Source organism: Megachile rotundata, chromosome 13 (assembly GCF_050947335.1).
Source record: "Megachile rotundata isolate GNS110a chromosome 13, iyMegRotu1, whole genome shotgun sequence".
Lineage (NCBI taxonomy): Eukaryota > Metazoa > Arthropoda > Insecta > Hymenoptera > Megachilidae > Megachile > Megachile rotundata.
Genome location: NC_134995.1, coordinates 11,764,103 through 11,781,029, shown reverse-complemented (window position 1 = coordinate 11,781,029; position 16,927 = coordinate 11,764,103). Strand labels below are relative to the sequence as shown.

Sequence of the window (16,927 nt, the reverse complement as noted above, 5' to 3'; positions counted from 1 at the left end):
TATATTCTTTTGATGGTTGACCTTTGTAAAGATAAAGAATAGTCACATATGCTACCTTCTGTTTACCCTTTATTAGTACATGTTCTCACTTTATTTTCAATTTAACAATAAATGTGCAACGTCATTAATTTTAGTATTCAGGTATCTTAAATAGTAGCTCATTGTACATATCTTTTATTTGGTTTTAATTTTCTTGTGGCCAAATTATACTTTGTATCCATGGGATATAGGTAAAAACACGGGTATATATACCGGGAGAAATACTACCGCAATCTCTTCCTATGCTAGTAATACCAACTAAAGTATGCAAACGGGGATATTTGCTATTTATGATAGCCAGCGGACCACCACTGTCGCCCTGTACAGAAAATTAAATATAACATTGTACAGTCACAATAATTCTACGACTAATGTCTCTAGAATATAATTACCTGACAAGTGTCTTTTCCAAGTTCACCGGCGCAAATTTGCCATTCGTTCACAATACCATATGGAAGTCTAATGTCCTTAGAATTTTGAAAGAAAGTGACATTGCATTCTGCATGAGGTACCAACTTAAGGCTGACTTGTATTAGGTCATTCGACGGATCTCCAGCTTAAGGAAAATAAGAAACAACTTGAGAAAAATAAAATATAAAAACATTGTCTTTACGTACCCCATTCAAGGAGCCCCCATCCAGTAGCGACTGCTGAAGTATGTTTACCGGTATCCGGAAAAGTATAAGGCAAACACGCAGGTACTACCCACTTGCTGTAAGTTACGTTTGTTTCTAATTTCAAAAGTGCAATGTCGTGGTATTCAGGAGGTCTCTTGTACCAAGGGTGTCTTATTCTTTCGACAATTCGAATGTCCTGTGGTTGCGCATCATCGTCTGTCCTATTAAGATTTAAATCGCCCACGCGAACCCACACTGCTTCCCCACTGTAAAATAATTAAACAGAAATAAAATGAATGCTCTTCAAAATTTTAATGCTTATTCAAAATTTGATAATCAATTGTAAATTGTACCTTGATTATGATCACTAATCAGAATTTTGTTAGAAAAGTATGGACTATACAAATACTTACAAATCTCTACTAAAAGTACAATGCGCCGCGGTTACAACATATCTTTCAGAAATTAAAGTACCGCCACAAAGCCAAGCAATTTCTCCTGTACTGGAAACGAATCCAACTGCAGCCATGTGCAAAAATGTTCTCGATATAGCTAGCGTTCCACCGACGGCAGGAAAACAAGCGACTTGTCCACCGTCAGGAGTAGGGCACACATTATTTACTTTTCTAAATGCCGCCGCATACTCGTCGCATTCTGAAATGTTTTGTATTGCTTTCAAAATTTATGCAAAGGACAACATGGAACATGGGACATGTTAGATGAGACAGAAAATGTACATACTTTCATTAGCTATATCATAAGCTGACTTATTACGATTTAATTGACTTGCAGAGGGTTTCGGTGTCGTTCTTGTTGGTCGACCACTGGTCGTTGTTAATCGGTCACTGATTATTGTTGGTCTATTGATAGGACAACATACAATAGGATCAAAATGGGAATATCCGCACACACTACTCGGAGGAGATCCATTTCGCAAATCGTTATAAACTGGTACACATTGTTTCAGAAGCGTGCACACGCCTGGTGATCTGTTAACTGTGCATGATTCACCTGAAAATCACAAAAGATCTATATTTATACCTGTTGCAATAGCCATGTATGTGCTTTATACGATAAAGCGAAAAGAATTGTTTATACCTTCGAATTGTGCAGTAATGAATACTGGACCACTTGAGTGGAGAAGAAAGGATGAAATGAGTGATAATATACCATTGATAGTTATTCGTAACATCATCATTGATCATTGAATCCTTTTGCTTCTATCGCTGCCGACCGCAGCTTCTTTATTCTTTTATGTATCATCGACATGTACCCTGATGACGTATCCCCTCCATCTTCTTCGATTTAAGCGGGAGAAAGAATCTGCGACCATGTATTCTATATTACCTTCACGTATAGAAGATACAAGAATGTATGAACTGGTCAAGCAAGACCATATAAATATTTCTTATTTTCCTTGTATGCAGAAGTACCTGATGTCATTTGATTCTGAGTAATTATTTTAATATACCTGTTTTAAATAGTACTGCTGCTAATTATACAGTACTGCACAAATTATATGTCCATTATAAACTTTAAAGTTTTAGTATGTTTGTGTTTGTTAGTGTTTATCTGCTGGAGTGTTCCATCTCGTTTTTTGTTTCTTGAGGATAAGAGAAGTTCTTTGTTATGGAAAATCCAAAGATATTGCGTTGTCTTCTTTACTGGAAGGATACTTAACTTACAAGGACATGAAATATGTAAGATGACATTCGCTGTAACAGCATTATTTATCAAGAGATGCGATGAATAAATGACGGAAAATATCGAAAAACTATTGCTATGTTACGTTACTTTTTTCAAGAGAAAATTAAACAAGCCCCATACTTTGTAATAATGTTTATTATTACACAAGGTTAATCATATAAAGTACTGAGGTTCTATATGATTCAACGTGATTTTAACTTTATGTTACACAAATGACATTGATTTTGAAATTTAGCGTTCAGACGTTGAATGATAAATTAATATGTAAATTGCATATGTAAAACAGCAACTGACATGAAGATAAGAGACGAATGGTTTCCGTTTTTACTGCAATTTATATTACGTACATCTAATATATTATACCTGTTGCTGTTTAGGTAAAATTTAGTAAGTCTCATACTCTAAACATTAGTTTTTATTGCAGCCCAAGGCCAATCATATACAGTGCAGTCTTAATTAATTCAGGTTCCTCAATATGCGAGGCTACTTTCAATTATATATTACATGATATTGTTCATTTTAAAATTCACATTACTCTATGAGTAATCATTACTTGTAATTAAGTTGATAATGTAAAATAAATACTTAATTATAAACTAATAGTTTTGATCATTTTTTCACCATTTGTATCAGTTTTTTATTTTAAAATGTCACGATTCTGGCCAAACAATACTTTCTATCCATGATATGTAATTGTAAACACGAGTATATATGCCGGGAGCAGCGCCACCGCAATCTTTTCCAGTACTTGTGATACCGATCAAACTATACATACAGTAGTAATCATTATTCAGTACAACTAATGGTCCACCACTGTCACCCTATGCAAAAAATGAAATATAAAATAGTATTAATCTCATGAGATAATTCTGTAATTAAATGTTCTGAAGTACAATATCATAGTCTACTTGAAAGCGGCTAAAAAAGCAAAAATCTAATATGGTGTGCAGTATTATACCTGACAAGTATCTTTTCCAGAACTACCAGCGCAAAGCTGCCAATCAGCTACGATACCTCTTGGAAGTTTATAGTCCTGACTTGTTGCATAGCTATCGTTGCATTTTTCTTGAGGAATCAACTTAAGGGTAACTTTTAACAGATCATTTGAAGTGTCTCCGGCTGAAGGGAATAAATGCACAGTTAAATAGCATTTCATCATTAATTTGGCTACGTTTATGAAGGTACAAGACTTTTAATAAGTTCTTCATTTACCCCATTCAACGTGACCCCATCCAGTAGCGGTTGCGTTGTTATCTATCCCAGTATCCGGCAAAGAATAAGGTAAACAACAAGGTCTTACCCACTTGTTGAATACTACATTCGTTTTTAATTGCAGAAGAGCAATGTCATGGTATTCAGCAGGTCTTTTGTACAATGGGTGTCTTATTCTTTTGATAATTGGAATGTCCTGTGGTTTGGCATCATCGTCTGTTCTGACGAGATTCAAATCACCCACTCGAACCACGGCAGCTTGGCCACTGTAACATACAATAATGAAATAAGATGAATTTAGACTCCTAAAAGCTTGGTATTCATTGTCACTTCTTTTTTATGCATCATATCTTGTTCTGATTATGAATTATGTTATGAAACAGCTGCGTACAGAATTTGTACGATAAGTGATCAATGAGCTAATGAACATACGGATTATGAATGACACTTTAATGGAAAGTGTCTCCATTAAATGAAGCTAACAAATATAAATATTTACAAATCTCTATGATAAGTACAATGAGCCGCGGTTAGGACAAATCTTTCTGAAATCAAAGTGCCACCGCAGCTCCAAGTAATGCCTCCTTCATCGTTATTGAACCCAACAGCTGCCATGTGTGGATACTCCCGTGCCTCAGCTTTCATTCCACCAACAATAAGCTTGCGAGTTGTGATCGCGCAGACGGATGTATTTTGGGGTTTTCGATTGGCTGCTAACGTCGGCGGATCTACCAACTCGAACACTGCCTTCGAGTATTCCGCACATTCTGAAACAGTTAATTTCATGTATTGAAACATTATTAGAAAACCTATCCTCAAAGTAGTAGCCCCCGTAACGATGCAGTGAAGTCGTAACAGTGTGATAATTGGTTACAACTGTTATGTATCAAGACTGATGTCTTTGTTTTATCTATGAACAACATCGCAAATCCTTCGATAACGTGACGCACGCACAGTTTGGGAATCCCAGCAAACATTACATTAATATTCTATGAAACATTTCTTTATACAGTCTTGATCAAAAGTTTAGATCCTTATACTATAATTTAAGGCTCGATTATAGAATTTCGGGCTTCCAAAATATTCTACGACTTCATCATATCATAACAGAGTATTTCAAGTACTTGATATTGCAATATTATAATATAAAAATTGTAAAATAACATTTGTAGTTTTAACTGTAACCTAATATTTGTACAATATTGTATCCAAAAATATATATACTTTCTCTTGCTGTGTTAATCCTATTATCGATCATAAATGTTGTAACAGGCGCAGCGGTTGTTGTCGTCGTTGTTGTTGTTGTTGTTGTTGTAGTTGTTGTTGTTGGTCTTGGTTTTGGTCGTGGTTTATTTGATGGACAGCAAATGATGGGCTCGAACTTTACATACCCACACAGCTTACGAGGGTAAATACCACTTAACAGTGCCTGATGAACTGGTGGACATTGTTCTATATGTGTGCAAACTCCTGGTGAATCATCAACTGTACAAGATTCGCCTGAAAATTACAAACAAAATTAATTCTTTGGTCACAAAGGTCTTGAAAATATTTTTGCGTTGATTGTGGCTCTATAAAACTTTGTAAAGAAGATACAAATATCAAGGCCATAAAAATCTCATAAACCGTTTGGTCATTTGAAGCGCCATTCTGGTCGTAAAACGGGGTACGTGGTCCACTCTACACAAAGACCTAATGCTGATAATATTAATTTTTAACAAAGCTTCAGTTTACCATTTTATTTATTTATAATATTAAAAATTGCCCTATTGTTTTAATTTTTTATTTCACAGAATTAAATTTGTATCGGTGGCCGGTAAATATCGTACATGTGTAAAAACATTTTAAAGTTAAGATAAATTATTTATTACAACACTTAAAGAAAGAGTTTAAAATCACTATATTTTTTTAAATAACTATTATCTGATTTATCTAATCGTATCCTCATAAATGATTCAAATAACATAGATTCCATTAATGTCCGATAAGAATATTTGAATGGAGAGAATCTGGTATACCTTCAAATTGTGCAACGCTAAGTGGCGGGCCAATAGTAAGCAAAAGAAACGACAGTGACGATAACACCGCGGACGATGATTGTAACACCATGCTTGCTCGACGAGTCCTTTCGTTACTGTCCACTTCTTACTGCAGCTGTTCTTAGCTGTGTCACCACTTCGCATCTTTTTTCCTCATGTTTTGCGTCCCCTCCATTTTCCTCAATTAAAGTGGGAAGAGGAATCTGAAAGAGGACAAGAAGAACCAATTACGTTTCAGTTTAATAGAACAAAATTCGATTATACATGAATAGGAAGATAAATACCGTTTCTACTTTTATCTATCTTGATGGAAACTGTAAATAGTTTTAATAATATTATTGGTATTTGACAAAAAATGTTTCAATGTTATATGCGAATTATTCTCTCGTTAACACTGATATGGAAATACGCGGAATATTCCATGCACAAAGGTGACTCTGTCATCTGATAAGAATTAATTTTTATATTTATTCCTATACCATTGGCTAACTAGAAACAGACCAAGAGGTCTCCCACTTCTTTATTGCAAGAATTGTACCATTTATAAGCTCATGTACTTCACATTAGAAATTCTCAAAGCTGCATACTTCTAAATATCTATTTCCAAATTTGTATAATTTTTAAATTTTTAACAAATTTTATATCTTCATTTACAAACTCTCAAATTTACAAAAACTGGACATGCTTGTTGACTACAATTTATTGGATGATTCATTTCCAACAAATATGTACATTTATAATTAATTAAGTAAATTCCATTCAACTGGATGGTGTATGCAATAAAGTTAGTATATAAAATAGAGATTTTGGCAATACATAAAAGGATTAAGGCGCCGGAAGTCAAAGGTATTCCACATATATTGCATTAGAAAAATATTAACACACTAAATATTTGACATAAGAATTCATTTGTAAGCAGTTAAAAAATATTGCTTATTATTAATGCAACTGTGCGTCAATACTTTTCTAATACATTTTACAAGACTTTTTACAAATAAAAAGAAATAATATTAACGAATTTGATATACATATATATATTTTCTTTCCAATATATATCATTAATATTGAAACATAATTTCTAAAGCCTATCCAGCTTAGTACCTTTCGTTTTACGCACTTCTATTTTGTCGCAATCTTAAAAATAATAAGTTCAACGGCACATAATGATTTCCACTTAAAAATATTTCATTTCCAATTACTATATGTGTATATATACGTATATAACGTGGTATATATACGTATATAACGTGGTATATATACATACATACAATATATATACGCATACAACACGCTAGCATATTTACAATTCGATATTCGACACGTACAAAAAATAAAACACGTTCACTTTATATAACAATGAATTCGCAATTATAATACATAAATTACTAGTTTAAAAAATCATTGATTAAGTAATCAATATTATTGCAATCTATCTAATCTAAGCGCAGGCTTCGTGTTAATAATATACAATAGAAGCAAAAGGAAAATATACATTCCATCTAAAGAAAAGAAAGAAAGATTATAACGCGAAATAACGTCTGATAAGTTGTAAAGAATAGCATATATATGAATATATATATATATATACTCTTATTTTTGGGAAAACTTTTTCGCAAAGCCTCAAACGAACTTTCACGGGTCAACTTAACACAGGATCTACCACAATTCAAGAAGCGAACTTTCGATAGAACTTAGCTTACGTGATTTTGTGACAAAAAGAAAAACGCGTGGAGTATTCTGTTTAAATGTTCATTTCACGTCGTTGAGTTTCATCGAAATTCGGTCTTGCAGCTTATTATGATACTATATATACAACAGTCTGCGTGATCCGCGTTAAGTTATCAGTCTTACAGCTCTCAAAAGGAAATCTACGATTAAATAGGTAAACAGCGCATTCCGCGTGTATATATGTTCATCAATAATCTCGTTTATATATTTAAAATCTGTAGGCATTTAAGAAAACGAATACGCATCACAAACAGATATAGTCTTCGGCACTTAAGGATCAAATTTTTAAGTCTCTCTTGCATAAAGATCCTGTTGTATTGTGCCGGAGACTATACCTTCACACATTAGACCTCACAGAATCATGGCGACAATTGTATCCACGCGATCACCTTATTTTCGTTGCACGAACTTTATTTGAATACCACGAATACTTGTCAGAATGTCGCACAATGACACAAGTCAGAAATTACAGTTTAAAAAAAATTTAAAGTGTACAAATCTACTTTTTACCAGTAAACGGTACAGGCAAGAACAGTTACTTTTGTGCTAATAATTTAAAAATTGTACATTTTCAGTTATGTCATTGTTACAGTAAATGAACGTTATATACATACTTCTTGAAACTTTGAGGCATTTCTGGTACTGAACAATTGACAAGCATATGCAGTGACAGTTTACTTAGCACAATATAAGGCATTCAAATAATTAATCTATTACCTGTTCAAAGTTTTGTATCAGTACTGTCCATTGAGCTACATGATTCTATTAATGAATCAAGGAAAAACTATCTCAGTCAAAAATATTCAACATTACATGTTTACAAATTCCCTCATTTGCAACTTACAAATTACAACATCTTTAAATTTGCAAATTTCTATTTTGGAAACAATGTTGGTCAATAAGAGATGACAATATAAACTAATCAACAAAGCACATAAACTTTCTGAGGACAGTACTGTCACAGGTGCGGCAACGTTTTAAGCGTATACAAGTTTTATCTTAACAAGTTTCATTTGATCCGTACCGGTGAAACGAGTTCTTCGCGTGAAACGAACACAATGCATTTGATTATATTGGACGCAATGTAACACGGAAATATCGCGAGGGCTTGCCGAACTCTATCGGACGAAACGCGAATTAAACCGTTATAACACGCTTTTCTCGGTTCGTTGAACTCGTCGAGACTTATCTGTCGCTATTAATATACATGTATATACATAATATATCGCGCAGTTTATATATGTATATTGTACATATATATATATATATATACACATATATGTACAAAGAAAGAAAGAAAGAAAGAAAGAAGAAAGTTCTATTGCACTCTAAAGTGTGACAAGTCGTGTTCACCTAACTTAAATCCCATTTAAATAATTAACATCTACCGTCAGGAGCCAATGATCACATACATGTGCGAATATCTAAATCAATGCATTATCGAAGAACGATTCGTTTTCTTCGATTTTGTATATACATTCAGTCGTTCGAAATATTCTTCCGTAACTAACTACTTTATTAATGGCAATTTAGTGTACAATATCTGGAATGAATCAAGTACAAGATATGGTACAAAAAAAAGTCAGAGACGTCTAGAAAATAATGATAAAAGGATTAGTGTACAGCGAGGAGTAAGTTGAGTTCAATAAGTAGATCATTCTGTCTTGCCTTTGTCTTCACTGGAATTAACAAACGCTGGATTATTATATATGAATAAAGAAAACGTCGAACCTTGTTTATGTACAAAAAATACATTGTCAACAACTAAAAAAAACAAATGACAGATAAAATAGAAAAGATGCATGTACGTATCTTTCTAGGTCATTAACTGACAGCCTATTTGCCGAAGATGTCCGTTTACAACAATACAGGAACAGGTGCATACTAATGGAGTGATCAATTAAAAAATAGTGTTAAGTACAAAGTCAATTTATCGTCGATCTTTGGGCACGGTTAGATCTGCAAACATATTTGACATTCCCTGTTCTTCTTTTATTCTGGTTGTCCTCCTATAAATTACTAACTCCATTTGTGTTATTAAACATTTTCCAACAAAGTCACCGACTCTCTAGGAATCGTTTACAACTGCAAAGTTCATAAGGACGAATGCGGAAGAAAGACGGTACATCTGACGCGGTATGAAAAGTGAAACAAAACCTAAGAGAGTCACATGACTCCGAACAAAAAATGACGAAGAGAATTACAACGACGTTAAGAAAAAGAGCAGGAAGATCTGTTCAAAATGTCCAGTGAATAGTTGAACTTGTACAGTTTACACAGAGGGCATCAAGAACGAAGAGGCTGCTCTCCTTCCTGCGAGGCTGGTGACACCAGGCAAAATCAACTTAAAAGACATCCAAAGCTGGACTATGCGACCGGCTTTAAAGTAGTAGCAGTAGCAGTCAGTATTCCAGTGGTTTCCAGTTTCAGAAGGATCCCTAATTGCACCCGTTTATTCTATAATTCGACGCCCTCCCTCCTCTCGTCATCGTGTTCATTCCGGGCAGTCCTTCGAGATAACCATCCTTCGAGATAACCATCCTTCGAGATAACCGTCATCATCACACACCAACGTCCCTGCAACGAAAATCTCGTTTCCTGAATGTTTGTTTTTCGTTAATGCAATATTTAGGGCAAGAAAAGCCAAAGGAGGGAGGCTCATATATTTTGTACGCACGAACCAGTCGTATTTAAAGTATTCTACGATGGCATGCACATTCCATCATGCGTTGATAATAATAATAACAATAATAATAATTAATAGTTTAACTTTTGTACTTCTTGGGGAAACAGTACAGAAAATAAAGCAAGAGAAAGTGAATCGAATTTCATAGTCGGGGTGCAGCGGAAAAATTCTGTCGATAAAAATTCAAGATTCAATAATAAATAATTTGTGGCCTTTTTGTCATGGTACACGTGTCAACTGTCTAAAAATAAATTTTCAATTATGCTCTCTGTTTTGAATCCATGATTACGATACGTTTGATAAATGCTATTTTTGGCACGTCCATGGAACATCTGATTACAAATTAATGGTGTCACGATACGAGCACGACGTTAAGTCATCCATAAAATGGAGGTTGAAATATGTGTTACGAAACTTGCGGGAAAAGATTATGTACACATGAATATCGACGCGTCTAATCGTTGGCTAATTTGTCGTACAAAAGGCGAGACACGCGAGCAGATTATTCATGTAACTGCGACGAGTAAATGGAACACTTCTTGACCTGGATCACGCGTTTAGAGAAACACCATATTTAACTTTCAAGTTTTACAATTTTCTGACTTTCTGACTCTTAGACCATTAGCTTTTCAAACTTTCAAAATTACAAGCTTTCAGAATTACAGATTTTAAAACTTAGAAATTCGGACACATAAAAATTGTCAAGTTTCCTTATAAGTTTGGAATTTTCAAATATGCAAACGCGTGGTAATATAAACCGTAACAATGTAACGTGTACTTTAGATTTTATCTTGATAACAGATACCAATTTATCGGACGATAACAACCAATACGGGATTAATCCAAATGTAATAACGTTGTGTAACTTTAATCTCTTCACAGTACTATCGTGAATTGGTTGAGAATAAAGAGACAGAAGTTAGCACTGGTCAAATAACAAAATAATCCCCGCATCGGAAGGTAACAGTCCTTTCTTTCTTCTTCTTTGATAATTATATCTATACATAACGGTCATAGCTACGGTATTGTGTTCATGGAAACTATTCTTATAACTGCCCTGTAAGCGGTTAAGTTCACATGTCTTAATGCAATAGTAGGAACTCCCACAAAAATTTATTATCGTTGACTGTCAATATGAAAATATGGCACAACCCATTATAACAATATTACTGATCATTTCATATTATAATTAAATTCTTAAAACATAGATTCCCACGACAGTCAACGAGTTATTAACAATGAATTGCAGATGACGTTGTGTCTGAAACCGCTCGCAAGCATCACTTTTCATTCTCATAATTCCTTCGGTTCCTGATACTGCGTTACCTCGCGTTGATAATCCAAAGACCATGCCCAAAAAATAAAACCATTTAAAAGAATTCGTATAAGTTCGTACACCGTTGGAAAAATTGAAAGAAGCAACAGAGAGAAAAAAAAAGAAAAGAAGAGAAGAGTTAGAAGAAAGAAAAGAAAGGATAAGAATTAGGGGAACGGGCGAGACCAGCGAGATTTGGTCAACTTTTAAGGTGGAAACTTATCTTGATGGACATCCTCGGCTGTGGCAGCCAAGTTCCAGGAAAGAGGAAGAGGAGGAGAAGGAAGACGACGATCGAGAAGAAGACGCATGACGATATCTTCGATTTGGTAGAGCTTAGGGAAGCTTTGGAATTAGAATCCATCCAGACTGATATTAAATAACGCTCGGCGAAATCTTGTGTTGCACGGCTTGTCTGTATGCGTTGATATCTGCACGTTGCAATCTGAAACAAGAGAAACAAGAGCTGTAGCAGTTGTTCGCTTCATAATGAATTGTTTAACGAGCTAAATAGCGTGAAGGACGCGTCACGGTTCGCTATAACATTTGACGGTCATTAATTCAAAAACGTATACGAGTCTTTCAAGGGCTGATCACCCTGATACACATACACACAAGAGTCTTAAAAGCTGTTGATTTTGATCGTCGAGAATTATTTTGTTTTGGTGCATCTTGTCGCGTATAAAAAAATCTGAATATTTATATTTATATACATTTTTAGACTTTCATTTTTTATCGTTCCCTTTTTTACATTTTGTTTACTCACTGTCACGCGAGAATTTTGTTTATCAATAACGCAATTAAAAGCATGTTATCGCATTCATAAAATTACGTTTTTATCGGTAATTCTCACGTAATCTGGTATGTTGTAAATTCGTAATTAATTAATTTCTTTTTATAGACAGACCAACAATTATGATGTACGTTCGTGTACGAACGACAAACTTTAAAAGAGAATTTCTAATGCACGGAAATCAATAGTTTCGATACTATGAATACAGGGCTAACAACTCGGTCGCACAGGGGAGTCGACGATATCCAGTCAGCCCACACGTCTAGACATCTTAAAGTTTTTACAGAGCTCTCAAGGCGTGGTATGGCATGACTGCAACGCACCACAAGACATATATGATCTTGTACTACCACTTTTTAACCACGCCTCAACCGGTATACACAAGTGTGTACAGATATTCATACATTGTAGTTTCGTGAACTGCATCTCTATATGCAAATTCCAAACATTTCTTGTGGAACATAGTCTAATCTAGAAAAGAAAGTGTTAGTTTAAATTCAATTAAAATATAAATAGTTATATAAGTAGTACAATAATTATTTAAAAAAAAGGAATATATGGAATCTTAGAATTAATCCACAAGAGATATAATAAGTAATAGTCTTAGTCCACGAGAACTATGTTGAAAAATTTATTAATCTACCACCTGCTGTAGTATCTGAATATATATATAGGTTTAACTATATCGGAAAGTAGGTTAATGTGCGCAGTCTAGATTTTGTAAGTTTGCCGATTCAACTCGATTGCCATCGTTTTATTTACGATTCCATACAGAAACGTGGTAGTGAATCAGACGTTTTCGACAATGTACGAAACTACTTTATATTAACCTGCACGCACATGGCGTTCACATTTGTCAGTCGACTGGCAGTAGGCCAAGGATTCGCGAACTTATTCTTTTGACCATGAAATCATTCGTGATCTATAAAATCAAGGCGTTCTTAAATTATCTCCGTGATTTGAAATATTTAAGGCGATACATGTATGGACACGTGTTAGGTCCTGTGAATCAACTTTATATAGAATGTATATTACTTTGTATACAATGTACATATTCGTCTGATGACAAAAGTAGTACAGTTTTTTTATGGTTAGCTTTTCTGACAGACTGCAACTTCTTGATAAGATTGCGTATATGTCTCATTGAATCTGTGTGACCTGAAAGAAGTTCATTCGCACCCGGCGAAGGCAAGTGACTAGTGGAATGTAAAGGTGCATACTGTTAACTTACATTTCCCAATAAAGTCATTTAAATAGATGATAACAATTTGAAACATTTTCCTCTTCAGATAGTTAAACATTCTCTCTAAAAGCAGAACGTAAAAGATAATGAGATGTACAAGTGAGAGTACTCTAAAAATATTTTACAAAATATTCAGTCTATAGCACTTCTCAATTTTGAATCGTTTTGTGTATCCTCTTTTATACCCGCAGTGCGAATGAAGTTAACGAACGAAAAAGAAGAAATAAACGTATCGTGTCACGCGTGGTAACAACCTTTAGTTAAGGCGATTAGAGTTAGGCGACTCGCCGATCGCGACTGTTATCGTCGCACCACGGCAGATTGTTATTTATAGAGAGAAAGTTTAAGCGTACCGCGTGCTCTTGCGAAGAGAAACGATGGCAGCGTGAAAATCTTCGCAAATTAATTTGGGAAAAAAGCAGATATGAAACGGTATTATAAATTACAAAAAATTATCATAGGTATAATTAATATTGCGAAGATCAATCTTAGTACGATAAAGCGTGGCTTTGCGTGTGGGCGATCTAACGCCCTCAACGTACAAACACGTGTAAGTAATAGTAAAATAGCGAGCATAAAATTAGAACGATAAAAATTGTCCATTGATTTGAACGTCAACTTACCATAAATGTAACGCGACCAATGCCTCCATTCCCGTATGTTCCGCGCTATCGACCTCCAATTATATCCTTCCTCGCAAGCATGTCCTTATACGAATTGAACTCGATCACGATCCATTGCTTCCCTTCTTTCGTCAATGTTCTCTTCTCCATTCCCCTATTCCTGGTGTCCGATTGCGACACAAGTTTCAAATCGTTTTCCGTGTGCCATGTGATGCAGTGACAACACCTCGTCCCGCGTAATCTATGCCTCGCTGATTAACCAAGTAAACTGGAAGAATTCGTACGACTCCGTACATCGTTTGAGGAAGATTCTTGGTGATTCACCAGTATGGGGTGTCGTTCGTAAGATGCTGCCAGGAAGCGAATTCGCTCCACGTGCGCATATTCGCCCTCGTCGCGTCTGTGATTCGAGTTATGTTGTCTCGAGCGCCGTTACTCGAGAATCCATCGCAGGAAGTCGTCAGGATATCGTACCTCTTGGGAGGTGCTCGAGGCTGTAATACAGAAATATTTAAGCATAAGAAACACTTAACGAAGCAATTTGTGTTGTCAAATCGAAGAGAGAGGAAAAGTGAAATGTACAAGGAGCCTCTACCATACACGGCACTGCTCCAGGGTATTTTAAGACCTTGAGTCTTAACCCTGGATTTGTGAGGTGTTGACCAATAATACGTCCTTCTACAGCTCAACCAACTTTCAGTGACCTCCTGTAGGCTTGGACAAGGATATAGATAGGAAGAGTCACAACTCATTAAAAAAAATATCTAAATTACCTCCAGCTTTTTGCGAACGATATAGTTCTTCCCATCGTTGTTATCCCAATATTCCTTCCCATCGGTACGATACCGTACGCAGAACTCTACCACGTTCGATGCGAGTGGTAGAGTTAACCGGAAACGGAAAGTGTCGTACAGGATCAAAGCTGGAGCGCCAGGTTGTTCAACGTAGGTGCAATGTACGTCCTCGTGGGTTTTCCAAGAGTCGTTGCTAGCTCTGACTACGACTTCCTTGTCGTACGCCAGATTTCGTACCTTGACCGTGCCTACTAGACACTGTTCCGATTCCTTTATTATCACATTCTCCAAACTAACATTCTCCTGGTCCAGTTTTCGACGAAAGGCAAGATAATCGCTGGCTGGTTGAGGAAACGTCACTTGCCATGGTGACATAAGCTCGCTGGGTTCGTCGTTTTCTATCTTAGAATTAAGTAGACGGCCGGTTAGTCCGGATAGGTATGCCGTACTCCAAAGGGGTGGTACGTTGCTGGGTTCTGACATGACGCGGACCTATTGGAAGAAAGTATAATAATTAGGATTTTTGAATCAGTAGATTTTGTTAATAAGCAAGTATGGATATTATAAATTGAAACAAAATTAGGATTTAGAAATTGAACAGTGTCGAAATTTCCAATATTGCACCCTAGCAAGTTGTAAACGCTAGTATTCATGCAAATGTTCCGAGTAATGACAGAAGAACAAGCTGTGTATTATAAACGGAACAGGTATTAACCTCGCATAATCGGTATTACAGGACAAATACCTGAGTAAGAGGGCGACCACGGTCGTCAGCAAACACCACCTTCTTTTTCTGCTTATTATTGCCATCGTTGCTGTTTCGCAGACTGTCGATAGCCAGAGAACCGGACGAAAGGCATGGCCGTATCCTGGGTGGCACCGACCTGCTGGTAATCGGTGGTGCTGTTACGACCAGGGGACTGTACAAAAGCGGGCTGTAAACCGGAGGACTATGCCCCAGGAGCAGCTCGGCAGGCATCGCTATGGAACACATTTATATCTGAAACAAAAAAAAAAAAAAATATTTCAATTATTGTATTATAGTCGCCATACAACATATTCAATCATTACTTCATTTTGAACAATTTTTATTATATTGGATTAAGAGAATATGTTAAGTTATTTCTCAAACTTTCTTAACTGGTTTCTTGTGCTCTTGAGAGGACTCAATTTCACTTTGCACTTTCGATAGTTAATGCTTGCAAAATTGGAATTTTGAGCAGTCTAGCGACAAACTTTTAATAGTCAGGAACGTGCGTCGATGTTTGCCAAAAATTTCGTCAGCAGAATGAGATCACGTTGGATCACGTGAATCATTGTAATGCGACTACCCAAAATTGACTACGGTCATACCGACAAATATTTGCTTACGTTGAAAAGCTACCGAAATCTCTCCGAACCCACTCATAACTCTTATCTTGTGGAATATAAACTAAACAAGTCAACTTCTTCCTCAAGAAAAAGTTATGGAAGCGTTTGTAGATATCTATAATATTCATCTACATTTACATTGCATATGCTATATAAATAAATATAATAATTTTGAATATTTATATCTAAAACTTCTGTTCAAAGTAACCTACAGTTACCTATTTAACCAACAGTGAATATTGCTTATACCTGAAAAGTATTCCCAACACTATAGAGTCTGCCTCCAGACCCTTAATAAAGCTAACTGTTATGCTAATGAATCATTGGAAATACTTTCCTGCTGCACTTAAACCCAACCTATCAATCTGGACAACCAAATACCTAGCCAGCTATCTCCTTTTATCAATTTTATGTGCATGCATTAGGGTTTGGGAGAAATGAACCGGGATCGGGCGAAAGGCAGATATTTTCCACTACACAGACGCAGGTATTCCTAGAAAAAATAGTGACACAGATTTGTACTTTAAAAATAATTTAAAAAAGTGAAGCTAAGTACCTGGTTGCTAATTTTTCTTATCGAGTATTTTATACTATTTTACTACGGTAAAATGTTTTGCGCGTTAGAATAGGTGTACAGTGGTCATGTTACTCCAGGAGTGGAATTACGACTTTTAAATGTGGCAATAGTCTCTTCTCTCGTGTCTTGACTTGCTCGCAAACCAGACTCTACGTCTACCAGACCGGAACGAAGTACGTATGC

General features: G+C 35.7%; 2 protein-coding genes across 2 annotated transcripts; both read right to left on the bottom strand.

Moving 5' to 3' along the window:
* Positions 1-51: 51 nt before the first annotated feature.
* LOC100882209 (transmembrane protease serine 9) lies at positions 52-14,326 on the bottom strand. The gene is made up of 14 exons (XM_076539262.1): positions 14,003-14,326; positions 5,899-11,788; positions 5,594-5,817; positions 4,800-5,075; positions 4,075-4,342; positions 3,576-3,841; positions 3,322-3,482; positions 3,018-3,184; positions 2,090-2,127; positions 1,398-1,667; positions 1,070-1,310; positions 657-922; positions 432-595; positions 52-358 (listed from the first exon to the last, which is right to left on the bottom strand). The coding sequence occupies exons 3-14, from the start codon at positions 5,682-5,684 to the stop codon at positions 185-187; spliced, it is 2,382 nt and encodes a 793-aa protein (XP_076395377.1). The 5' UTR covers positions 5,685-5,817; positions 5,899-11,788; positions 14,003-14,326; the 3' UTR covers positions 52-184.
* Gbs-70E (Glycogen binding subunit 70E) lies at positions 14,048-15,775 on the bottom strand. The gene is made up of 4 exons (XM_076539261.1): positions 15,542-15,775; positions 14,776-15,288; positions 14,327-14,496; positions 14,048-14,249 (listed from the first exon to the last, which is right to left on the bottom strand). The coding sequence occupies exons 1-4, from the start codon at positions 15,773-15,775 to the stop codon at positions 14,048-14,050; spliced, it is 1,119 nt and encodes a 372-aa protein (XP_076395376.1).
* Between the last annotated feature and the right edge of the window lie 1,152 nt (positions 15,776-16,927).

What these genes read in the sequence shown, in the direction of transcription:
- LOC100882209 (XM_076539262.1), bottom strand. Translation starts at nt 5,684, where the DNA reads ATGGTGTTACAATCATCGTCCGCGGTGTTATCGTCACTGTCGTTTCTT. An exon ending in GATTAACACAGCAAGAGAAA is followed by an intron (nt 4,343 to 4,799) that starts GTATATATATTT and finishes TAACTGTTTCAG; the next exon opens with AATGTGCGGAATACTCGAAG. An exon ending in TTGGAAAAGACACTTGTCAG is followed by an intron (nt 359 to 431) that starts GTAATTATATTC and finishes TTTTCTGTACAG; the next exon opens with GGCGACAGTGGTGGTCCGCT.
- Gbs-70E (XM_076539261.1), bottom strand. Translation starts at nt 15,775, where the DNA reads ATGCCTGCCGAGCTGCTCCTGGGGCATAGTCCTCCGGTTTACAGCCCG. An exon ending in GTGGTCGCCCTCTTACTCAG is followed by an intron (nt 15,289 to 15,541) that starts GTATTTGTCCTG and finishes TTCTTCCAATAG; the next exon opens with GTCCGCGTCATGTCAGAACC. An exon ending in TCGTTCGCAAAAAGCTGGAG is followed by an intron (nt 14,497 to 14,775) that starts GTAATTTAGATA and finishes TCTGTATTACAG; the next exon opens with CCTCGAGCACCTCCCAAGAG.